Consider the following 27060-nt stretch of genomic DNA (forward strand, 5'->3'; position numbering starts at 1 on the left):
CCATACTCAGAGTTTGGACTGGTGTGCACCACTGGATCACTAAGAAGGCTTTCAGCTGTGGCATGGTCTCTGCAATTTATATATCAATAACATTTTCCTGTAAGGCTGTAAACAAAAAAGTGAAGAAGAACTATAAAGCCTTGGCTGATTGTGGTCATGTCTTTTCCCCATAACTTTTCTTTCATGCACACAGTAATTCCAGCTCCCTTACCATACCAGCTAAAACACCTCAGTTATTACTATGGACTGCATGCCAGATAATCACTCAAAGAGATTGTATAACTGCCCATCCTTTCCTCAGTGGGGATATTAATCTGGGTGTCCCTTCCCTACTGTACTTGCTAATTCCCATGGAGCAGATAGAAATACAGTAATCCTTGGGATCTCCATCTTTCACAATATTAATGGACTATCAGTGCAATTGTGTCTCTGCATAAACTCATTTTCTTGGGAAATCAGACTCAAACCAGCTGCACGAGATCCTCCTCTGTGAAGGACAGCAACCAGATGGCTCACAGCAGATAATGCAAGGATGGGAATTTTGGCCAAGGATACCTCAGCTTTTACAAAAGCTGCTATTACATCATCATTACAAGTTGAGTACTAAGACAGATGGAATACAAGGTTTTGGAGTCTCCTCTGAAAGAGTCACCCATAACAAGCTGCCAAGGCAAGAGTCTGCCAGCAAGACAAAGCCCAAGAAATCTTTTATACACTAGTAAATGCTTGTTCTTCTTAGCCATAAAGAAATCCAGGTAGAGGAACTGCTTCATCTAGGATATTCACCTTCTGAAATGGGAGGAACTGGGAAAGCTGGGAGCGTGTGCCAGCAGTGAATTATGAAGGTGTGACCCAGATAATAGGGTCCTCTTTATGAGAGGTAGTGTATGTCACATTTATAAAGGACATTTAGATAAAACCTCACACATATACTTCCTGTGGAGCCTGCAACAATTGAGTTTGAAGACCAAAATCTAGAAACTATCCTGAGAAGCATCTGAGGTTGTTTTTTGGGCTTTACAAGCCTTGTTCTTGCTGTATTAGAACGGTTCTGGGACAAATAGCATCAGCACATCTCTTTTGCATCTTACTTTCTTCTTTCACTTTGAAAATGTCCTGTGAAGGCTAGGTATTCATATTTTGTAGCTCTAGAAACACTTTGAAGCTAGGTGGTAAGAACATGGTAGACTAACCATTCACATGATAGAGAAAGAGGCTGTAAGACTTTTGTTTCTTCTCCTGGTTTCATTTCATAGACAGCAGCTTGAAGCTGACTTGAAAATGTTCATCCTGTTAGTTAGTGGCATGTCTTCATGCTCAGACAAGAGAATCAGCGAGGTCAAGACAAGGTAGAGGTGCAAGAGTTGCACAGCTGTAGTAACGTCAGACACAAAATATAAATAGGAGGAAAGCTTTTCACCTCTTAGAGTAGCCACAACTGGTTTGTAGGTTAAAGACAATCCTTTATCTATGAATATAGATAATAGAACCAAAAAAATGAAACCAAAAACCCCACTATGGCCAGTGAGTGCATATGGTTATTATGAGAGAGGGCCAAATACTGTTTTCTGTTTAGAATTTAGCCATTCACTTCTCTGTCTTCAACAGTTGCTTTTGGAAGTGGGGTGTTTTGAATCCATATCCAAAATGTCAAAACCCTATATGAGATGCCAAGTTAACCAGGAACACAGTCTTAATGGAACTAGGAAGTTTGTCTTCACTAGCAGTAGCACTTTATCATTATTTTTGATCTTCATGCATGGGAAGAAATATTACCTCTGTCTGCTCCAGGAAGTCAGCTGCTTCTCATATCTGTCTCCAGATAGAAGATAACACTTTTTCTACCTTTGGCATTTAGGGAGTATCAGAGAGCCTTATCAATCCAGCAGGCATGGGATAAGAGTCCAGTTTTCACTGCTACATGGAGATATGTCATATTCTGGGGACTAGCGTGCCCAAAATGCAATGCTTTGTAGCTAAAGAATATAATTTTCCACCATAGCCACTATGCAGCACTCCCAGGGACATGTCAGTTTCAAAATGCATTCCAGGTGTGCAACAGAAATGGGTTTTATCCCATTGCAGGGGAATGGTAGATCAGCCAAGACATCTGCTCAGAATCTGGAAGAAGGGATGGACATGGTCAGGAGGAAGCAAATGAAAAATAGAGGGAAGGCATTGGTACGTTTTTCTTGAAGAGGATCATAACAATTGTGAATAGGGTCCTGCTGGCCTCATAGCTTGCAGAGCTTAGGTGGTCACAGTGGTATTTACCATTCATCTTCTCATTGCCTTCACTGAGCCTGGCTCCTTGACCTATCTTCTTCCTCCTTTCTGTTTCTATAACACAGGAAATTCCACTCTTCCCACTCAGCCCTCTCATTCTTGGCAGGAAACTACAGATGTTGCCTATACTACTTAGGAGCCTTCAGGTCCAAGGAAAGGCTCCTGGTACAGCTGCAACGCAGACAAGGGTCACAGGGGGAGTGAAGGGTCTTTATGTCTTTAAAAATATATGTGTTTGAGAGGATTATCACAGTTTTTGTGAACATCAAGTCACAGTTTAGTTACTTGTACAGATGTTTCCTTGACAGTGTGGCAAAAGTAGTCATAAGGCTGTGAAAACTAAAAGGACCTTTTCCTTAATAATGAAAGCTTAAATAGTATGATTTTCATATGTATTATATATTTTTGCACGTCCTTGGTTGAAGAGGGGTTGTTTCATCTGGCACTTATTTGGATTTTCCAATGTATTTGCAATGCCCATTGAGGCTGACTTCAGCAGAGTTAGTTAGACCACCATGGAGCTCTTGAAACCCTCTTGTACTTCTGCCCTGCTCTTCTACAGTAGTACTTGCAGTGCGTCACACTGAGTTAAAGCTGGGCATCAGGCTCCCCTGATGTAAGTTATCAGCATCATCTTATTTGGAAATGTTTACTTTGCATTTGCTCCGTGTGTTGTTTCATTCTTTTTGATCTTTTTATGCATCTATAAGCATGGGGCTGGGATTGATACGATGGGACTCCCTCCATCGTTCTGTGGGATTTTTCACTCTGCGGGCACTCTGCAGCTTTGAACAACTTCAGATCTTGAGCAAAATGAGTTCACTGATGTCTCCCAGGAGTGATTGTTGACTGGTCTGTAGATGTAATTTTATGACAATGGGTTGTATTCTGAGTTAATGTTTATGCACCATATGGTATGTTGTCAGGTTTCATTGTATTTGTGAAGATCCCAATAAAATGAAGTGAAAACAAAGGTAAGTGTTCAGGCCCAGTCTATTTTCAAGAAAAGTAACAAGCCTCTAGATTTTTCCTTTTACTTTAAACTCACCCAGTAAGTATAACAGTAGTTAATTATAACAGTGGGACTAGTTTGGGCCAGAGGTAAAACATATGAAGTTCTGGAAGTAGTACAGAAACATTTAGGACTGTAATCAGCCAGCCTGTTTAGATGTTCTTAATTAGGTATTGCAAGGATTGGGACTTTTAAAATGAGACAAGGATTGCATAAATTACATATAAGATTTTTGATCCTGGCTCAGCAGAGCCTCCATCCTGGGAGGTTGGTGGTATCGCCTATCAGCTGGGCTTATGCAAACCACAGCATACGCTTTTGTACTCACTGGCGCTCCTGTGGGGTTACAGCAAACGCATTTTGTGACAAAGCTATGAGCAACTGAAAGTGTGAGGAAACCTAAAAAGTAATCTGTGAGGACGTAAAAGACTAACTCATTTAATGGGGGGTAAAAAGCTGTGTAATTCTCACAGCCTCACCTTGAGTTTAAAATATCACAAGAAATTCAAGAAACAAAGCAAATAGAATAGAATTCTTTTCACTCAAATTTAATTTCTTCCTACTGTGGTCATTACTGACTTGTTTGGTTTCTTTTGGCGAAATAGTGGGGGAAAAAAAAACCTCTTTAAATGTGTCATTAAACACAGAAATAATTTTCCATTCATGTATTCCTAGTGCAGTGTATGTGCTGCTAAGAAACATTTACATACGTGTATTAGAAATACCGCATGCTTTTGTATATTTATGTACAGAGGAAGTAGAGGACGGAGGTTAAAAGTGATTGCCTCTTTCTTCCCCACTTTTTCAGTGCAATATGTCTCCTGCAAATGAATTGCCTCCATTCAGACGATGTGCCTGCATAGTATTCACTAAGGTTTTCACTAATTTCACTAAGATATTCACAAATACATGACTGCTGTGTCCACACAGCAAAACCCGTTAGAAGGACCAGGCATAAAAGACAGAAGCATGTAATTAATTTTATGAATGCAAATAGTCCGGTGACTTTCTGAGAGACTGCCTCCTCAACACGATGAATACACTATGTGTGTGTGTATAAACCTTTTCAAGTCTGAGCTTTTTTACTATGAAGTCCTTGGCGTTTATGTAAATATATTTCCAGCACAATACATTGCATTCCCAGTGGAACACTCTGGATGCCTGTATGGTCATCCAAACTATTAATATTTTTATCCTTTGTTTGGAAGTGCTGGTCTCCTCAGAATTAACAAGATAACTGGGTCTCTTGCAAGAAATGCTAGAAGTTGGTTCTCGCAGATATTTCTCTTTCCTTTTCATCTTTGCCCAGAATTAGATATTCAATTAAGACTAGTTTAATTACAGTACAAATATGTATTGAGGAGGCGTGTCTTCAAAACTGGAGCATGAAAAGTAACTCACACTTGAAATACGCCTACTTTAATTCATTGTAAGAGCTAAAAAATTTGTGTTTATATGGGTGCAGAGTGCATTATTGTGACTCCTTTGTGGAGAAAAATTAGGTAGTTTCTTTGTGCCTTGTATCGACCACCAGCTGCACAGAGTTCAATCAGATCTTCACGGGTCTTTATGAAGCCAAAAGCCATATTTGTAACTGTTCAGTGACAAGAAAAAGGATTTTCAGCAAAGTTTGCAAGGCAAGAACAGAGAAAGTAACCTAAACAACTGACCTGATAATAAAATATTCATTATAAAAGCAGGGTCAAGAAAGGCATTCGCTTTGGGTCAGGGATCTAAACTGCACATATGCAGCCAAGCCTGTTACAATGGAGTACTCAACTGTGGCTAATGAACTAGGTTCAGAATCATTTGAATTGGTCTTGAAAAATACAACATCCTCTGCAGAAATCCCACAGGTTTTGGTCATGCAGTCTTCCTGGGTTCAATATTTCTGTATGTGTGAGCAAAGAAAACAAGATTTCCCTGCCTTTACTGACTTTAAATCTTTTGCACATCTCTATGCTGAGCCATGAAACATGTTTCTGTAACATATTTCGTATGACAAGCAGAGGCTAATCAATTCCATCTTTGCAGACATCCCTAAGAGTCTGCTCTGAAGGGCTCCAAGAAACAACTTACATTAAGAAAACACTAAAGATGCAGTTCTGCTTCAGTCATATCAACAAGTGCCTTCCTGTATGACTAGTCCCTCTCATCTCCCTGTAAGGGATTACCCAGCCTGAGGTGGAGTGACAGACTGCCTCAAAGCCTGCGTCATCCATCTGTGGCAAAAACCACCAAGATCCACTTAAGGCTATAGATTCCACCAAGCTACCTCATTCAAAACACATGGCTATCATCCTAAGCAACTGCCATGTCTACAGTCTTAAGTGACCCCATACTCATCCATCACACTCAGCTGGTGAAGCAGCTGTCTGGATGAGTCCTCTGAAAGACTCAGTCATCCGTGGCCTTAACTGTAGCTTAGCTATCACTGGTGCAACCACGCAATTCAAACTCTAAATGTACACGAGTGCTTTTTACCCTGCTGAGAATTACTTTGCTTGGCCAGTACTGGTCAGATCCAGAGACCAATAGTATGTACCGGGGGGGGGGGGGGGGGGGGGCTGGTGAAGCTGCAGGAAGAGCCTCAGCAGCACCTCAGGCTAGAAGCTAACAAAAGTCTTTTTTGTTCTTTTAATAGCAGCTGAGGACCTGTGAAAGGAAAAAAAAATCTCACTCTCCTATAGCCTCAGAGGAACCATTCTTGATTAAACACTATTATTAATAGTAGTAATTGGGTGAGATGCAAAATGTGATGGGTTTGAGCCAGCTTGCTCACAGATTTGGAAAGGCATGAGACGGCAGGAACTCTGCTATTAACAAAAAAAATTCTGTGCTACCTCCGTACTAGTGCTGTCTTCCATTCCTACAAAAATACATGATCGTGTTGCTGTGGGCTGGCATTAAAGGGAGAAATTACTGGTACTCAGGGAAGGAACATCCTTTTACAAGGCTTTACATTACTTAATGGCAAGTTTCCTGATAGTTGCCATACCCCAGAATGAGGTCGCATTGGGAAGAGGAAATGCTCTGAGGGATGTTGCTCCTGGGGGCCACTGGGTTGCACGCTGTTTTGAAGAGAGGTTCGGTTCGTGTAAAACTGCACTGAAATGCTGAGGGACATTGAAATGACAAAAGCTGTTATCACAGAGAGCCTGAAGCATTTATGTGCCTACTCTTGACCTCTATTTCACTGCTTCTACTTACTTTGCTTTCTGATAATGTAATGCACATGTGCAGAAAAAGCATCCTGATGATCAGATTTCTTTTCCTATTGGCTCGTTACAAGTGTACTGGTAATTCTACAAGTCTGTTTAACTATGTCATGATACTACCTTGCCTGAGCACTCTGCTGATCCTTGTTGGCTAAACTTAATTGCAGGAGACATCTGGCACCATTAGTTTTGAATTTGTGGCTTGGGAGTTCACCTACAAACACAATTCTCACTGCCATCTTGTTGTATCACCTCTTTTGTCACATGAGCAAAAATGGAACTGACTTGTACAGTAATAGGAATTTCTTAAAGTAAAAGCTACAGGCAGGACCTTAGCTGCCTCCCCTTTTCCTTCCTGTTGCACAGCAGGGGCAGTGCTGGGTTCCCTCAAATCATGTGGAGGGGTCAACAATGTCCCCTTGACTTTACTGAGAAAAACTTGCTGTAGACAACATGCCAAGAGGAAGGTGGACATACCCATTATGCAAAGAGGACTTCAGCCTTCTATTTCTGGTGTAAATGTAAGTGAGCTAAAACCTCACAGGACAGAGAGAAACAAGCACTGCTACATGCAGCTCTTGGACTCCTTTGACTATGGGTATCCAGCAAGCTGAGCCTCATCCCTTCCTTTCACAAGCAGCTGCCAGCTTTCTCACGAAGGGACAGAGGCACAAAGATTAATATGGTCCTTCTGGGCTTGTCCTGTTCAGGTAAATCCCCGTACTTTGGCTTTGCAGACAATGAACCCTAGCACGTTACACAGCCAATGTCTAAACAAGCAGCAGTTCCATATGTTGCTCCTCTTAAAAGAGATTGACCGTGTTCTGTGCTTAGTTTTGCCTGCCTTTGTTGCATCTGTTGAGCCTTAGGTTGTACACTTTTCAAGGTAAAGGACCTGTTAGTTGTTTGTTACACTTCACAACTGTATAGACTTGTGTGTAGTCATATTCCTTCTAGGCTTCATGTTTGGAAGCATTATTTTTTTGTAGAAATTTGTCAACGATAGTTGTTTTGTCTTCACTTCCCCTGGGGACATCCCTTCAAGACCTAAGCTGCCTTTTTCAGATTTCAGCCAACATTTTGATTAAATTCTGAATTTCTGTTCCATTAGATTTCTAAGTGTACCCAGTTCTCCAGTTGTACCAGCTTGGATGCTGGGGAATTTTCAAACACTCTGTTCTTCGGACTAGATGATCTTTCAAGGTCCCTTCCAACCCTTCAGATTCTGTGATTCTCTGTTGACATCATTGCATTGTCTCAGACTTCAGAATGTTATCATGCAACTCTACAATAATTTTTTTATGATTTTGAAATATTTCAAGGATTTCAGTGAGAAGCATTTGACAGACATCTCCTGCTATGTTTGATTTTCACAGGATGAAACAATTAATTAGGCTTTAAGACTTAAGTAATAGAACATTAGTAAAATGAAGTGTGAACTTCTTGCTTAAGGCTCAAATCACACGCCATAGGCATTTCCTAATGAGTCTGTCTGTCCTGAAAAGAGAAAGTTCTTAAAAAGAACAGCAAAAATACTAGGTCCACAGAGAGTGTCTTGACAGAGTAATTTGAATGCGGCACCACATCATTAAACGGCGAAACAGTGAAGGAAAGACTTGCTGCAATCCATAGCCTGGAGTGAGGTCACCAACTAAACTGACTTCATGACAGCAAATGGTCCTAGACTGATGAGAAAGTGTCCTCTGATAGAGGTCAGCATTCCTCTGCCTAAACAGGTCTTTCAGGCTTGTGGAGGAAAAAAAAATGTGTTAGCCTGACTTGCTTGGACACAGCACACAATAGCATGTGCCATCAGCACTGTGAAACCTTTTGTGGGTTATAGAATGATTAACTGACCATTCACATTCTAGAAATGTTGCATTTGTAGCAGCAATCACCTCCTCAGAGAGGACGCAGCAGAGTGTGAAACCTGAATTCAGGCAATGTGGAGACTGGAAGAACAATTAATTAAAATTAGAAATAACTTGGAGCTGCAAGAAGTTATATTCAAGGTTTGCAATATAGCAATAATATCTGTATTCATGTAGACGTGTGTGTAATGGCAATGACATAGTTTCCAAAGAGGAAAAGAAAGACGGTGGCCAGAAAGTGTTCAGTAGCTATTACAATTTTCCAGAGTGAATAGGTTTTAAATATTCTCTAAGGACTTCAGGTCATAAAGGGTATGCATTTAACTCATGCCAATCAATACCATAAAGCAACACCACAGCTAAGTTAGCAAAGTAGAGAACTCTTACTTATTGACTAAGCCCTGGCTACTCCTGTATCTGAGGCTCCCGTTCTGCAGCTATTATGGTAATAGTATTCCTAGTTTCAGAAGATGTGCATCCTCATATTATATTTTTATATAGAAGATTAAATATTTTATAATATATTTGTCTATTGAGAAAACTCTTTCACCTTGGGGGGGAAAAAAAAGCATCCTCCTATGAATTTCCTTTAACTTTACAGGAGAAGGCCATTCTTAGAACCAGGACCTTTCAAAGGACTACACGCAGGACTCACTTTCTTCTCAAGGGACCTAAGATACTGTGTTTTGACTTTGAAATCAGCTGTAGCATACAGATGTGGACTTCAGGTAGAATGAGCAATGCAAAGAACTTGCTTGGACTTGGCGTCTCCTTGTATTTTTGGGGACTGATGGACCTTACTACAACTGTGCTGTCAGGAAGTGCCAAGCCCCTCGCTGAAGGGCAAGAAGACAACCTGTCAGACAAGCTGCATCAGCGTACGAAGCGGAGCTGGGTGTGGAACCAGTTCTTCGTTCTGGAGGAGTACACAGGAACTGACCCTCTCTACGTGGGGAAGGTAAGACCCGCACCAGGAGGGTGTCTGGCACGGTGTAAACACCTGCACATCTGTGGGCCACGGTGAAACGTGGGATATTCCCCTAAGTGCCTTTAAGTTCTCCTAAGTGCCTTTAACTGCTTTCTGTCAGTGAATTTATTCACTTTAATTTTCCTTCTGCTCCCAAGAGCTTTTGGCCACTGTTACCTTTGGGGAGGATTTCTGTTTCAAGGGGCTGTCAATATATTTGCCTATTTCAGAGAGATCTGCTGCATCAAGCATCATCTTTAATTGAGACAGTGTTAGAGAATCTGCAGTGATCGTTCCAGGGACTCCTACAATGTCAAGGCAAAGCAAGGTTATATTGACATATGAGGATTAGGAAAGAAAGGAAGAGTTTGTGATCACACTTCTGTCTGTGACCAAGTCAGCTGGAAGCTGAAATTCACAATCAAATTAAATGGACAGTTTCTCTTGAAAACTGACATTGCAGTTTTTATTTTCTGGAATTCATAAGGGTCAGGGTGTCTTCTTGGTTACCACAGCTTGACCACAGCTTAATGGTGTGGACTACAGAGAAGTTGCTCTATATCTAGAGGGTAGAGTGACAGCCTGTTGAATCCAACCATGAGGGGTCCTATTTTTGGATCTCTTGTACCGTAGGAAGCTACACATCAGTTCATATATGTGTAAAATGGATCCCTAAGCTCACCTCATCTACTTGCTAGTACTTTGCGTTCACTTTTCTTTAGCTCCTTGAGGAGTAAGCTGATGGAAATCAGACCAATAATGTATGCCATCACAATCTGCTTTACTTCTTTTTTTTCTGCTTTTTGACTGTTCTTAAGGACTCTGAATTGTTTCAGATATTGACCCTGTTATTAAAGGGTTATGGTCAGCACCAAATTTGCTTCTGTTCTACACCAAGGTGAAAAATCTGGGAAAAGGGAGGAGGGGAAAATTTAGTGTGTTTAAGTGTATGAGCAATACAGTTAAGATTTTACATGCATAGAATATCAGATACCTCTATGATAACTGCAGACTAGGTAATAGGTAGATAGGAAAAACTAAAAACTAAGAAAGGATGTTGGAAAACAATCCCTTCAGTTTTAATTGCTGATCAAAGCCCTGTGTTTCCTTCCAAGCTATCTATCTGCAGGGGAGAAAAAAAAAAGACTCACTGAGGCCCATTTTGGACTTGTATTTATCATTCTACAACCCCATAGAGCTAAGCTGTGCCCTCAGTCACACCAGTATAAATCAAAATGAATCCATGGGCTTCAAAAGACCTCCTCCTGATTTATCCCTGTATGACTGACAGCAGTGCTCTCTTTCCTCCCACAGCAATGGCATTACTAGTGATTGCCGCCAAATGAGATCTCATTAGTCTTCATTCATCTCTGCACCTAGCTTTTCAGCTCTTGATATCTCTATTGATTAAAGAAATTAATATTTGTTGTCATGCAATTCCCAGCTTTAGAACAAGGGCCAGACATACCATTTCATGTACTTGTACTTGGTTTCATCTGAAATGACTCCAGACTTGCACAGTGAGATGAATTTTAGCTAAAGCAAGTCTTGGAGGAAACTAACTCCTCTTTGTTCTAGACTTGATTGTGTCATTAGGAGCACAAAAACTTGGCACAGTGGGCAGTGCTTTTGAGCTCACTGCCACTCAGCTCTGCTGAACAGCGGGGAAGCAGAGACAGCTCTTCATGGTCTGTGTCCACCACACAAAGGCCCAAGTTGCCATAAGTGAATTCTCTCCAGGACCACCTACGCCACGGCCATGTTAGCATAGGAGTGTGCAAGGGCTAATTAGCTCCCATGGTTAATGAGGCCAATTAGCGCTATGCACTGCTGAACCGACGTGGCTGGATGTCTGTGAAGGCCTCCTAACTCTGCACTGCTCTGTGTAGACTGGACACCACGGAACTCTGCTGTCAAAATGGGTCTCTGGGGGGTCAAACATTTAGTCTTCTCCCATTTGTGAGAGTGCAGAGCAGCCAGCCATGCAGTGGGATGACTGTACTGGGGGCTGCTGTGAGAAAAAGTCTTACTCTCATTCAACCAAAGGCACAGGCTCTCAAAAGAGGCTGCAGCCCGCCATGATTTATCGCCCCACCTGCATTTGTGCTGCCTGTGTCTTAAGGATCCTTAGGAAAGAGTTCAGTGGGGAATAGACTGTGGGCTGAAATAATTGCTCTGGCAGGCTGGAAATTTTCCAGCCCAAGTCACACCAGGCTGACTCAGAAACAGGTCTGGAAGGGCTTGCATAGAGCAGGGCAGAGATGCAGGATTCCCAGCCCACTGCTCACTGCCAATATGAGTGCTACAAACAGCCCTGAGTCCTATACCAGGCCAGGCTTTTCTAACTGATACCACCTACAACACCCTGAAACACCCTGCTAGCCAGGCCTTGCTTTTATCCATCTGGTCTTGCCAAGCCTGCGACAGAAGGAGAAAGAACACACAGTATAGAGACAGTCACACTTACTTTATATTCTAAAGCATTCCTATAAGAGGGGGACTCTGCTGCTGCTCTTGTACATCTGTTCCTGGTTAGTTGTGTATGACCAGAGCAACCCAAAAAGCATGTTGGCTCGAACCGTAGGTCTAGATTTGCCTCACATGCTTTTCAAGGCTGCCATGAGAAATGTACTTTCTTATGTAACTGTAAGGCAAAATATATTCTGGACAGGGAAACTAAAAGTAACTTGCTGAGATAAAGTCAGCACAGTTCTTGGTTTTTGATCCTAATTTAAAGTATTTTAGCTTCAGAGAGTTCCTAGCCCTGTCATAAGATAAATACAAGACTTTGGCTTTCCTAGATGTAGCCATTACTGGCTAATAGGGTGAGCTAGGGAAACCAAACCCCCCACATTGGCTGCATCAGGTATTTTCCACATTCATCCAGCAGACTAAACTGCGTCAGTAATTGAGCTGGGGACAAACTTTATCGCTTTGCCATGTCAGAGATTCCCTGAACCTGTTTTAAAGGAGAGAGGCATTTGAACCACAGCAGCTGAACGAGTGAATAAAATGTGTCCTTTCTATAGACTATGACTGCAAATCAACCCCACTCACTCACAAATCCTCACAACAGTTCTCTGCAGAGGTGCTATCTCCTTGAAGGCAGAGAAGGGAGAACACATCAAGGATGGAGTCACAGTCTAGTTAACGGCGCTGCATGAGTCTTACTCTGAGCTGCCCTCAGCAGCACCACTCTTTTCCACGTGCCCTTTGCTGGCCAGTGTGCCCTTCAGATGCAGATGCAGCCTCCTTAATCTTTTGTACAATTGTCCTCATCAAAAGAAGCAACCTGCATTGACACAGTTAACAATTTCTCAGGAGTTATCAGCTTTATGCTTCCCATAATCCATTCCTTAATATGGTGGAGAAAGCAAAATGAATTCCTCCTACTCCTGTGGCAGCCACATGGCAGCACAATTTATTGCACCACCCATAAAACAGACAACTTAAAACTGAATCACCTTTCCAACAACCCAAACTGCAGTATCCTGCCACTGGGTTTGGTGTGAGCAATGACATGAGCTTCAGTCCCTTCAGACACCAAATCCTTTCTGATTTATTGCAGCCTGGCAGTATTATGTCTTTTATGCTCTTTTTTGCTTTGTCTAGATAGAGCAAGTTATATGAGAAGCTACAAAAGTGCTGCTACTATTTCTTACTGCCTAGCCTTGGTTGAGACACAATGTTTTTAACAAATCACAGCTAGACAGAGATCCTCTTGTACTCCCAAGTTCTTATTAGTGTGCCATGTTCATTCCTTGTTTGCTCCCTGCACAACTACATTCATTCCAAATAGGGCTTTGGACAGAAGGTGTAATTTAACCCATGAGTTTGATCCACTGTCATCTTCCTTCTTTTGAACTTTCCCAAACACCTTCTGATAATTTTAAAGATGTTTTCCTGTTTTCCATTTTCCCTTTTCCTTTTTAATTTGTCTTGTTCCTTTTTCCTTCTTTCCTTTTACTTTTCTTTTTCATTTTTCTTTGCCTTTTCTTTGACTTTGCATTTGACTTTGACTTCTTGTTTCTTTTCCTTTTCCTTTTCTTACTTAATGAGGACTTGTTGATGTTCCAAAACACATTTTCTTCTATCAGGCCCAGCTCTAATTCCCTGGTCAGGTCTAACATCTGTATCTGTCTCAGCAGCTGCGTTCTCTCACTGACGCACTGATGCACTAAAACAAATGCCCAAGATGTAGCTTAGTGGTTCTGAATCAATTTGAAAAGCTATAATAGTGTCCTCCTTCTGGAAGCATCCTGTTTACTAGCTCCTACAGTGATAATTTCTGAGTTATGGGCGTTTAGGGTAAATAGTGACAACAACTGTCTTTTTTTAAATTAATCACAAGATGGTGTTTCCTGAAGATACGCCAGTTTGCAGTCCTGGCACCTGCATAGGAATTAATACACATGGCAGTCTTCTAAATAGAACTGTTTCCACTGCCAGATTTTTCTGGGCTTGTTCTTCCTCCATTTAGCTGATACATCACCTGAGAGTTGCCAGCATTCCTCCAAAGGACCAATGTCTCTGAGATGCAACAGCCACAGCCAAAACCAGCAGCAAAGCAATGAAATGAAACATCAATGACCTGCCAACGGCAGTTGTCACAATCTGCACCTTCGGCTTTTGCAAACACTTTGCAGCGCTGCTTGCTGCCCTTAATACTCCATGTCCCAGCAGTCATTAAGAGTCAAGGGGCCACTTAGATGCAGACCTGGCTGCAGGGTGCAACGTGCCATGGAAAGACGTGTGGATCCCGTCTCAGTTGAAGTCAGTCTTACCCTAAAATCATGAGTAGGCCCAAGTTTTGCATAGGTCATGTGCTGCGTTCTTGAGCATAGTAAGGAAAACAACCCCTAGAGAATAAGCATCTTCCAGCCAGACCCTTCTCTGCAGGAAATGGTCTTTCAGGTCTCGAGTTGATGACATCACGTGCCTTAAAACAGCTGAAGAGCTGGTCCACTGACATTAGAAATGCTTAGGTCAGATAAGCCAATTCATCCACATCCCTACAAAACTTTTTTCCTGCGTATGAAGTTATTGCATAGTTTTCAAAGTGTTTTTAAATAGCTCAGAGAACAGATTCCTTTCTTTCTTCTTTTTTTTCTTGAGAGAATAACCTGTAATCAAATGCATTGAGTTTGACTTCTGCTTTTCCATACAAATTAGCCATCTCTATTTGGATTCTATCTTCAAATCCTACCAATCCTATGTTCATATATTCAGTTTATTGTTCCAGGGTTTTTCTCTCCAGTACAAATATTTACCTATGTTTGTCTCCATCCTCTGCAATTATTCCCAACTGCCCTTTGAGATCACCAAAGCATTAAACACAGAGTGAATTCTGACTATACTTCTTGAGATAATTAGCTCATATATGCATTAAAAAATGTGTTTAGCTGAATCCAGCCCACTTTGACCACATTTTAAATACTTATTTATCTATTCCTTATTCATCTCTCAAAGTGATAATCACTCTGGAAACCAGTATTCACACCTGAACCATTCTTTAAAAATCCCATTCTGATTATTTCACCTCAAGTCTATTGCCTTCCTGTCTTTTGGGACTGAACCAATACCATCTCTGGGCATCGGTCTTTATTCCTCAAAAGCATGGACATATGAGCACACCGTTAAGCATCTTCATAGTGTAAGTGAAATTGATTTGTTTGTCTTTTGATAGTCATTCCAGTATTTCATGGGAACCAGGTGTTTAACAGAATGGTAGTCCCCAGGATGATTTGTTTCTCTGTTTTAGATGATAATTAGCACTGCATTTACTTTTCTTCTGTTCTGTTGCATTCACAGCTATCTGTGGCTGCTCAGAACTAATTAGCAGTCATGCAATAAATCCGTTTGCTAATTCCCTAGAAAATCTGGGATGCCTCTCATCTCTGTAGACTGCCATGGACACAATCAAATGTTCTTCACTGCTTACCTTACCTACTGTTCAACAATAATTCTTTCCTGAAGATGAAAGGATGCAGCCTAATTTTTATTGCTAAAATTTTAATGGAAAGAAATAAATTAAAATATTTATGAATATTGACAGCTCTCCCATCCTGATTTCCGCTTGATCCCAAACAGATTTTCCTTGTCTGCTATACCCCTGGAATATCTGACTCCTCTTAAGCCCCATGAGCAAGCACACTCTGCTTCTGTGCTAACCTCACCTTATCCCAAGCCTGGCAGTGAGTCCTTCTCGACAGCCATTGCAGCCATGAAAAAGACAATTATTGTGTTGAGTGAGATTTCAAAAAGGCACAGAGCCTGTTCCTGTTTGGGTGTCTTTGCCTTCTTCTTCTGGCACAGCTGTGGGTGCCGAAATAGGAAGGCAGGAGCGGGTTTTTAATTGCAACTCTGTGACACAGACTTGACTGAGTATTTGCGTCTTGCAGCAAAACAAGTTCATTAAAACCAGCTTGTGAGTCCCAACAGTGAGACCAAAATGCTCAGGATGCTCACGTGCTTTGTATTTCCCAGCAGCTGCTTGCCCAGCTCATGGTCTAATTGAATCCTGTTCCTTTCTGCAGCTCCACTCTGACATGGACAGGGGAGATGGTTCAATCAAATACATCCTCTCAGGAGAGGGAGCTGGCATCGTGTTTACAATTGATGATACCACGGGAGACATCCACGCCATTCAGCGGCTGGACCGAGAAGAAAGGTCGCAGTACACCCTCAGAGCGCAGGCTCTGGACAGGCGAACCGGGCGGCCGATGGAACCGGAGTCAGAGTTCATCATCAAAATCCAAGACATCAATGACAATGAGCCCAAGTTCCTGGATGGACCTTACGTAGCCTCTGTTCCAGAAATGTCACCTGTAGGTAAGGCAGATTTTGTGGAGTCTCTTCCCCCAATAATTGGAGATGGTCATCAAAACATAAATCCCCTTACTCTTGGACTCAGTTCTTGCCCCTTGCGCAGGACCTGCAGGACAGGAGAACTTTCCCCCAGGGTGCCTGACAACCATAGAAGAGGGATAGTAGGCTTTATACAACTGTCAGCCGGGCCCCTCTGAAAGAAAATAGGCAAGAGAGCTAAAAAAAAGATGCAATTTGAACATGTCATCCTCAGACAACTTGCAGGAACCTAGTGCCCCTTCTCCCCTGCCGTCAGACATTAGCAATAGGAATGTGTATTAGACAACCATTACCATCCAGAAAATAAAAAAACTGAGAGCTGAAATACTCTCCAGGAGCCTTTGAAATCATGGAGATGTGACAACAGTTATTAGCAGCTTTACTCCTAATCCATGTAAACCTGCACTAAACACAGTTCAGTGAGTCCCAAGATTCTGATACTATCCACCTGTAGAGAATGGGATCATGTCAGAGACAGTCATGTTACTGTAGTGCAGAAGTCAAACCTTCTACCTACACAAGTCAGGAGAAACCATTTCCACATAGCAAATCCAGTACTCACAGAAAATACTGGTTTTCTGGATGTTTTTTTTTCTTCCTATTGGAATTGCTTATTGCTTTTTGGCTCTGTGACATCATTATGGAGATAATAATACCACGTAAATCTCATGTCCTGAAATTACAGACATGCTTCAACATCTCATTCTTTAATATTATGTTGCCATAAAGCTAGAGACAAGCATCAAATACAAAACTTTCATTCAGAAATAATGCTTCTTAATGGTAATGGCTAGCTTGAATTCAGATTTATTTTCCAGCGTGCACCTAGTAACACCGGATTTGTTTCTAACACAAAACATTATGTAGAAGGCTAGGTACATTCATAAAGGCATTGTCTGACATTTTAAGGAGTCAAAACTCACATATATTTCAAACAGTTATGCCTTACCTTCCCCTTGTTCTTGATAAATTACATCACCTGCAAGCCATTATTAACTTCAGAGGAAGCAGACCTTGAAAACCAATTGAGGAGAAGAAATATATATGCATCTGTCCAGGTTCCAAAAGGCACTTCAGCAAGGTGTAATCTCTAGGCCATGCAATGTACTACTGCAAACCCACTGGGAGATTATCTGAGATACATCCCTTCACACTCACTATTTATGTACAGTTTCCATCCTTCACTCAATATACAGCATCCATAGGCCCACTACAGTGGTTTATGATTTATATCAGCATAGCTGTAGATCTCATTTGAGCTGCCTTTAAGTAACATTTAAAATGAAGAAAAGGGTAAAAGAAGCAAGCAGTATATAACTGCCAGCTCTCTGCAAACTGTAACAAAGTACTGCTAGGTCAGCAATTCTTTAACTGTGATCCATAGAGTTCTTGCTCTTTTATATCTTCTTAAAGTCGCATGATGAATTTATGCCTGTTCATTCCTTTAGTGCTAATGAGACACAAGTAAGAGCAATAAGTACAAGCACTATGAGCTTCATCAAACAAAGTTTGGTGTGGGAAAGCTCTTGTTAGGCATTTCAGTTTGTTTTGAACTCAGTGTTTTTTATGCCAGCTCTTTGCCTCACAAAGCCTTACCTGATAGGTTTGGGGTTTTTTTTTGGTCAGGTACCTCTGTTATCCAGGTGACAGCGACAGATGCTGATGACCCAACCTATGGGAACAGTGCAAGAGTGGTGTACAGTATTCTCCAAGGACAACCATACTTCTCTGTGGACTCTCGGACAGGTATGTAATTTCACCAGGGAACTGGGCAGTGTGAAAAAGCAAAAGGAAAACTTTCAAGCAGATAGAAAAGGCAGCGCATCATGACTGTTGTCAGAGAAACGTACTTCTAAGGCCTGGAGCCAAGATAGAGAATCACTGTGCAAGGTTTAAAGCAGGGCTGTGGTAATGAGCTCCAGAAGAAGGATGGGGTTTCTGCAATGATATATTCTACAGCTTGGGAGCTGGGTGAGTTTGGTGCTGCAAATATTCTTGTTGGCTTCTATCATTGCAACGTCGTCTTCAGCAGATCTAGTTGATAACAAGGCTTAGTGGGGAAAAAGCAATCTATGAACCAACAGGGACTGGAAAGTGCAAGCTAAAGGATGCAGTTTTCTGGAGTAGTTTTACCTAAGGCTGTTCTTGTTAATAACCTTAAATTTATCTACAGGACACCCTCCCTGTTTCGCTTGTTTTCTCTCTTTCTGTATATATCTAAGGTTTATATCCAAAAGAGAAATCTGACAGATTTTGACAGTTTCTAAAGGGCATCTGTAGTGCTAAGGTCGGAAACTCATGAGACGATAGTTTCTGTTGAGCCCTGGGGGACAAAATAGAAAAAAACCCTGCATAATCTACATCTGAAAGTGTGCACTTTATGGAGTAGGTGCTCTAACCAGACTTGTATGTGGCATGTTATTTCCTCAGCTCTTTACAATTTAAATAAAGCAGGCAATGTTCATTTTGTAATGAGGTTATCAACCACAGACAAGTAAGGGCATAATCATAGATTTGCCAAGTACTGAATGATTTCTAAGGAAGCAAAGCAGCAATATTCAAGGTCAGATCCAGTACAGATTTAACTACTAGAGTGTGACTTAGGTGGCCCTGAAGTCCAAAGTCATGTACTCGATTTATATTTAACCCAGAAAATGCCTTTTTTCTCCACTTCCTAATTTCCCAGTCAGTTAGACATGCATCTCTGGATGTGTCAAGAGCTGCCTCAGCCTTTAAAAGTGGGTAACAGAGTGAACATTTAGGCTATGTGCAGTTGTGTGCCAGAAACCATTTGCCCATCACAGGCACAGGAGTCTAACCAGCTTCCTTGATGCAAACCCACTGCAGCATTTGGGTAACCCACAAAGTGCAATTGCAGGTTCTTTTAAAACAGTGCTAGAGCATAAACAACCACCAGCTCCTTTATATTGATGCCTAATGATTAAAGCACCCAATAGTGGGCAACCCATTTCAACACACTATTCTGCTAAAAGCATTTGGGATCTTTATCCTTCACCTCCTGACACACTCTCTTGCTTCCAGAAGCATGTTTCTCTTCCTGTCTGTCATTAGCCTCACAGGTGCTGAATTAATGTATCTGTGAAGGCACAACTTCAAAAGACAGATGAGAGCCATCTCCTCTCTTTTTCCAGAATACTTTTACATTCTGTCCATGATCATATTCTACTAGAAGGTAAAAAACATGGATTTAAATCGCCTCAGGCAGAGGCCTCTGAGTCACCCCAAGAAACCATCTGGCTGTTACAGAAAAGAAAGGACAGCAATTCTGCTTTTTACTACTTTTGTGAAGAGCACGAAACTCACTCAGTTTGGTAAAAGAAATGGTATCAGCACCTTTATTTTGGAAGATCTGAGGATCTGAGCCTTGAAGGTTCATCACCATCCTCAGCATTTTCTTGCTGACCAGTTGTGTGCAGCAGCCTCTCTGCTCAGTGTGACTGCTTCTCTGGGTCCCATTTGGAGGAGCACGAACGTCAACTTGGCTCTGAGTTTTGGTGTCCTGAACTGGCCCTCCTCTAGGGACCAGAGGCCCCAAATATAGGCATGGCAGAGCCTGGCTTTTAGCCACTAATAGCTTTTTTTTTTCTGATCTATCTGGTTTTTAGATCTAGCTTGTTCTGTATTAAGGACATGCTGAGAGTGAAACTTCCCTAAAAACTAGTTGCATATGGAAAAAAATACTTCACAAAATGCAAAGCATTTTCACATCTTATTTATATCCATGGGAGTTGAGGAGCTTCAGCACTTCACAGGAGTCATTCAGCTTTCCAGCATGAAACTCTTAAAGGTTCCATGTACCAAGATTAAAATAGAGTACTGGTCACTATTTCTTCCTTTCTTTATGCAGTGATAATTACTAATGCAATATCTTTTTACTGCTTCTTTATTAAACCCATATGTTGTCTTTCTGCTAAAAAGACAGACCAAATGGAGATCACACAAGTTAATAGTGTCCTGATATGCAAATACTACGTGTTGAGCCATGAGCCAGACTGGGGTGGCTGACACATATTTCTCCCCACACAGGAGGGCACCTCAAATGTGTGCCAGCCCATGTCTAGCAGGGGCTGTTAGTGCCTAGAAGGTGTCCCTAGCAGTTGTATCCCCTGGGCTGCATCCCCAGCCATGGCATCTCCTCCCGCTCAGGGACCCTAGCGAGGCCAGGCAGGCCTGTTGCTAAGACTCGATCATCTTAAAGGTCTTTCCCAACCAAAAAGATTCTATCTGTGATTCTAGGAAAGCAGTGAGCTGCCTGCACGCTGTGGGCAAGGAGGTGCTGGAGGTGCAAGGAATGGGTGGCTTTGGGAGCACTGTAGATTTGGTAACTCTGAAACTTAAGCCTTCGCATTCCATCCTGGTGCAGGATTCAGTGAGGGCAGAGGAGTGAAAAGGAGAGGAGTGCGCTCACCCACAGACCTGACTGTGCAAGGAAAAAGAAAGATAAGCATCTAAACGCAGCGTCAGACACCCCAGAAGCTCCGTGCCGGCTGGCCGGGGGCTGGGGATGTGGCCCGGCTCCTCAAGGCTCCATAAGAGAAGTGCTGCTGCCACCTCATGTCTTCTTGCAGTAGTGTCACCCCGCAGGAAATGGGTGACCCCCCTCCCCGTGCACGAACCACAGGATTATCCCAAAAATCCTGCTCTCTAGCCCCCAGCGTGGGTCCTGAAGGAGCCAAGCAAAGCCCGTGGGCTTCTGTCAGGTTGCCCCCAGGACCTCACGTGTGGGGATGCTTGGGAAAATTCCTCTTGATACATCTTCTAACTAATCTCATCACTTCTATCTTTTGTACAGACAGAGCTGTCCTGAGCAGGGCCTTAATTCAGCGTAATGCACTCTGCTCCTGAAATGCTTTTCCACCTCCCTTGGGAGGCAACATTTTGAGCAGACAGCCTGCCCCAGAGCTGATGCATTTTAACTGGGCTTCTTTAAAATTCACACCTTCTGTTAACCTAGATTTAATTTGCGTGAGGAAAGAACCTAGCTTTAATTTTGGTGAGAAAAGGTGAGACTGAATGCAGAGTCTGGTCTGACATAGTGAATGTGATGCAGGAGTGAGAGCACTCCACTTGTTTGTGTACTCTTTACCTGGCATTTCTTTTGTTCTCAAAACCTCTTTCCTCTCCTCAATCTCAGGCTTAATTAGAACAGCTCTAATGAACATGGACCGAGAAGCAAAAGAATATTACGAAGTGATTATCCAGGCCAAGGATATGGGTGGGCAGCTGGGAGGATTAGCTGGAACAACCACAGTCAACATCACCCTCTCTGATGTCAATGACAATCCACCTAGATTTCCACAGAGTGAGTACTCGCTGTGCCAGGATGGGCAAAAAGGAGTGGCTGAGCGGTAGTGCTGCTGTTTGCTCTCTTTAACACCCGTTTTTCAAACTCAGGATCATGACAGATACTGATGGGCAGGATTTCAAGTCCATGAAGGCACTTTCCTTTTGGAAAAATGGCAAAATGGAGCATTCACCACCTTTTCTTTCAGAAAAAGTTTCCGACTTCCAAAGTTATCAAAAATAGCACTTTTTTTGAACGGTGGGAAATTACAGCAAAAAAAAGAAAGAAGGAAATCTGTTGTGTTCCTGAACTGCTCATCGTTATTGCCTTTGGCTACTAATTTCTGCTCTGTTTCTCTTTACATCCTGTCTCCAAAAGGATGTCTTGTCAAATCAGGGACATGTGACGGTGCTGGAAGTTGAAAGATAATTCATTCAGTGTTCCAGCCAGGTCACTGCAGGAGAACATCTGGTTAGCTGTGCTGCCAATGTAGAGTGTGTTGTGTGTTGTCCTACAGGCTGCCCTCTAGGAAAGGTTCATCTAAGCCTTGGCAATATACAACTACACCCTAAGATATGTAATGGCCACAGTTAATGGAATGCAAGAATAAGCAACTCTATTCTTATCAGAAATGTTACTTTGTAGCTACAAAAGTGAATCCTGAAGCAAGATATTTTGCTCCTTTAAAAAAAAAGATTGCATTTATGGACATAATTCTATATTAATATTAGAAATTTGACAGCAACTTTTTAGGTTTGATTGAACTAAATCTGTTAAGGTTTTGGGTTTGTTTCATTGCTTTTTTAAAGAAATCCAGTTCTTTTGGTGGTGTAGTTCAGTCTCAAGCCATTTTAGTGTTGCTGTTTTTCTCATCTACCTGAAAAATGAAAACTCCTGCAGTTCTTTTGTTGCTATTCTTCTTGTTGCACTGCTAAATCAAAGCATTCCACTAAGATCAGCAAGAAGCCTCAACTTCCACTTTTCTTCTTCTGTCAGAGCAATTTCTGAAACACACCATTGCCAGTCCTGTTTTGAAAGTGATGTGAATCGTAACTGCTTGATATTAAATTCTTGGTTAAGAAAAACAATAATAGATCAAACCCCATTCTTGTTGTTATTTTGCCTTATAAAGTTCAATAATTGGTGGAGTCAACAGAGACAGTGCACCAAGGAAGGACTGAACATAAAATATGATAGTAGAGGACTATTTTTGATATAACATTTATATTTTTAAAACACACTTTTAAAATAGCAGCTCTCTCTTTCCCCAGGCTTGTTGCTAAGCAAATTAGTGATGCACCAAATGTGCTCAAGACAGCATTTGTAGGCAGAGGTAGTATATTTGAACAGAGTAACTGGTAAATTTGGAAGAAACAAGTAAACTCTTAAAGCCATGTTCAGGGCCAAAAATAAGTTTGTTCAGACTTGAGAAAGGATTTGTAGTGCTTGGAACTTGTGTGTTTATTCTTGCTGTACAAGGTGATCTAATAAAAGACGCCAGTCCTATTAAATCTGTTTCATCTCCTGCCTTACATCATGGCTGCAACAGCATGGGTGTTAATTGCCCTATTTTTCTAGTTGAAGTTCCCCTTTTCAGGTATATTGCTGTTTTGAAAAGAACCTGTTGAACAAATCACTGATATGGCCAACACCTGAATAAAACTTTCCCAGGCCATTCAGTCGAGCTGGGGTTTTTTTAAAGGAAATCACATGGCTGTTGCAGCTTTGGGAAAGGTAGTAGAGACTCCCTGCAGGCTATGGGCAGTACTGTGGCATTTTCACAGTCTGTTTGTTGCTCTTCTCTCCCTGTCTGCTGCTGGTGCCAGAGCATTATCAGATGAGCGTGCTGGAGTCGGCGCCCGTCAGCTCCACGGTGGGCCGCGTGGTAGCTAAAGACCTGGATGAAGGCATTAACGCTGAGATGAAATACAGCCTCGTGGATGGAGATGGACTGGATGTCTTTGATATTAACACCGATCCTAATTACCAAGTTGGCATCATAACTGTGAGAAAGGTAGTAAAGTTTCCCTTTTATAGTAATTTGTGTGGTTAAAGGTCCTGGTTACATTTTATGCATGCAATATTCCCTTATGCCTGTAGTAACTTGGTTCCCATTACATGACAATAGCCCCTTTCCTGCTATAAACCACCATTTATTTAGCGTTCATCGCTAAAATATGAAAGCTGACTACATTCCTAGGAGAAACCTTTAAAAAGTGGGGACAGTATTAGCATAAACATGTCTTTTCCTGCAGAAAGAATGTTCCGATTCACTATTTATCTATTTAAATATCCTCTGTAGCTTAATTATCCTACAATGTAAGAAATTAGATCAATATTTGCATTTGAACTGTACACATTTTTCACTCCTGTGTCCCACAAACAATAATAAAGCATGCCTTAGAATTATTTACAAACCAATAAAACCCAGGCAGTATTTTTTTTAATTGCTGCTTGAAGATCCATAAATGCTAATTAGGCTAGAAGAAGCTGTCTGTAAAATGGCAGCTGTGAAACTGCTAGTACCAAGTACTGCAGGCTACACAGAAAGACACAGAAAGACACAGAGTGTTTTGCTTGGACTCCCTGCTATAGGATATTTATTCTACAGTCTTATGTAAATGGTAGAAGTTCATCTCCGTTTCTAGGTTATGCAGTTGGAGCTGTATTTCTGCCTAAGCATATCTAGTGCACAAATAAGGAAGTATAGTCTCCACTTAAATAGCCTGGGACTAAATTGTGCCCTAAAATGGAACAAGTCATGGGAGAGATTTGACCCTACAAACTTCTGTGCCCTGCAGCAAAGCATTTAAGCATGTGTTTACAGCCACCTTCCTCCAACTCCTGTTTATGTGCAGTAGTCCCTAAAGTTAAGCATGTTTGGTGGAATGAAATAGACTTTGAATGCAAACTCTAATGTAATTATTTTTCACTCATTTGTTGATGAAAGAAAATAGTTTCTTCAAAGTAACTAACAGGCTTGACTTTTGTTATTACAAATACAGTTTCATTAGATGCTCGTGTATGTCAGGAGGAGGAGTTATAACAATTTGGAGCATCCTCCTTATGAGGACAGGCCGTGAGAACTGGGGCTGTTTAGTCTGGAGAAGAGGAGACTGAGGGGGATCACATTAATATTTACAAGTATATTTCTGTTCTATCCAGTGACAGGCAAGGGGTAATCGGATGAAGCTGGAACACAAAAGCTTCCATTTAAACATAAGGAAAAATTATTTCACTGTGAGGATGATGGAGCCCTGGAATGGGCTGCCCAGAGAGTGTGTGGAGTTTCCTTCTCTGAAGGTTTTGAAGAGCCACTTGGACACATTCCTGTGTGACCTGATCTAGGTGGACCTGCTCTAGCAGGAGGTTGGACTAGATGATCTCTAAAGGTCTCTTCCAACCCTGACCATTCTGTGATTATGTGAAATTTATGGCATCAATCATAACAAGTACCTATTGGTATCAGGTATATACAGCTCAATCCACCTACTGTACATAAATGTTTTTAAAATTCTATAGGCTTCTGTAGCTCTTTGAAATGTTATGATTATCAGTAGCCAAAGATTGGGAAAGTTGTCCTTTGTATCCACCCAAGAAGAAAAGAAAACCCCAAATGAAATAAGTAACAGTTCCATCATGGGCATCAAAAAGTCAGAATGTACAGTCACAGAAAAGGCCACGGCTTGTGGTCTTGTGGCCGTTTAGCTCACACATCACACAAAATGTTGTGCATCTCCTGAAGAGCTACAGCTCTCTGGTGCTAAGGGGTGAGAGGCTCAGGAGGGAAGGCCGTGGTTGCTGATGGAGTCCAAAGCTAACTGAGGGTGTCTGAACTCGGGAGCATCAAAAATGTGGTGGCTTGGCATGCTTGTTTGATTTTTGTCACTTTTTCTAACGAGGTGATTAAGTCTTTTGAAAATGCAGTTGGGTTTTACAGTTGTTGTTTCTGTGATTTAGCTGCTCACTTTACAACTTAGCTTTTTAGTGTACTTGCAGTGTTTCTCACAGAGTTTTATTCACATGATGTAGTATATGTTTAGGCAGCTTTGCCTTGCACATTCCATGCCAGATGGACAGAAAGTATTGCTTGGTCATGTAGATATATTTAATGCTATTTCTACAATGCATAAATATGCAACTGGTAAACCAGAATGACTCTGCAGTAATGGGCATCTCTAGTAATATGGGACCATCATCTCCCTCAGCATAAGAAAATCAGTTCCCTTTCCTATCTTCATTCCTCATTCCCATGTGGGTCAATGCTGAGTGGGTCTTTTGTCAGGCATTCCTATGCAGGACATGTGTACTGGTCATTGTACTGTGACAGCAAGAGCTTTCATGTGTCACTGCAATGTTTCCACTTCTGAAGAAAGAGGCTGTTGTGACAGTAGGCAAGTAGTGAAGCTACTACTGAATTCAAGAGGTGTTTTGAGGCCCGTAGTATATACTCCTGCCATGCCTGAGCATGTGAACTTTCTGCTGCTGTTGCTTAAACTAATATACATCTCATGGCTGCAGAATTGGCCAGCTGCACTATTTAGTAGGGCAGAAAAGAGATGGGTTATGGCTGACCAAGGAGAACTTCACTGCTACAGTGATGATATTCACATCCTTGACTTTCAGTTGCTTTGTCTTCCTCCATTTTGCTGCCTATCACTTTGCCTTGCCAGTCTAGGGGTAGTCACAGAATGTCAATGGCTGGAAGGAACCTTGAAAGATCATCTAGTCCAAACCCCCTGCCAGAGCAGGACCACCTAGAGCAGGTCACATAGGAACTCATCCAGGTGGGTTTTGAATGTCTCCAGAGAAGGAGACTCCACAACCCATCTGGGCAGCCTGTTCCAGTGATCCCTTACCCTCACAGGGAAGATTTTCCTTGTATTTCTTTGGAACCTCTTATGTTCCAGCTTGTACCCGTTGCCCCCTGTCCTATCACTGGACATCACTGAGAAGAAAGGAAGAGCTGATTAGGCAAAGCAATGGTGTTGGATGAGAACAGCAGTGCTCTTACCATAGCCTGAATGAACTGAGGCTGTGTGGTAGTTCCATACACAGTGCTCAAATCCTTGTGTATAAATAAAGCCTTATGGTTTGAACAACATTGATGTGCCAAAAAGGAACATGTGCCACTGGGAGACCCTGAGAATTATGCCATTTCCTTCCTGGTACAAAGTTTGTCTTGCTCAGGATCTGTGCCAGCTAAGAGGATTCAGTTGCACTGGTTTTCAGCATTAAAACTCCCCAGATTATACAAGTAAAGGATTGTGATCATTTAACCACAGCAGGATTGTTTGTAACTTCTGACTGCAGCTTGGGAAGTATGACTGTGTTCTCTGTAAGGAGTAGTTCATCTGGTGAACATTTTCTGTATGTTTTGGACAGATTCTCTCATACCATCATTCTGGTTTGTCAGATGCTTTCAGTCATCTCTTATTGAGACTAGTGGATTGCACATTAGATATGGTTCTCCATTTAGATCTAATCAGGTTTTGGAGAGGCCCTATTTTCTTCAGAGATCTGTGAAAAGAAGA

At 41.8% G+C, this 27060-nt stretch overlaps 1 protein-coding gene across 2 annotated transcripts in view; it reads left to right on the forward strand.

Annotated features, from left to right (window-relative positions):
* CDH20 (cadherin 20) overlaps positions 1-27060 on the forward strand; it is a 118074-nt gene that overhangs the window by 70236 nt on the left and 20778 nt on the right. For both annotated transcript variants that reach the window (XM_061994483.1, XM_061994482.1), the window contains 5 exons: positions 8989-9345; positions 15891-16185; positions 17848-17967; positions 21377-21544; positions 23353-23540. In XM_061994483.1, coding sequence (XP_061850467.1) covers positions 9103-9345; positions 15891-16185; positions 17848-17967; positions 21377-21544; positions 23353-23540 — 1014 coding nt within the window. In that variant the 5' untranslated portion in view covers positions 8989-9102. The remainder of the gene's footprint in view (positions 1-8988; positions 9346-15890; positions 16186-17847; positions 17968-21376; positions 21545-23352; positions 23541-27060) is intronic.

Source organism: Colius striatus, chromosome 4 (genome assembly GCF_028858725.1).
Source record: "Colius striatus isolate bColStr4 chromosome 4, bColStr4.1.hap1, whole genome shotgun sequence".
Taxonomy (NCBI): domain Eukaryota; kingdom Metazoa; phylum Chordata; class Aves; order Coliiformes; family Coliidae; genus Colius; species Colius striatus.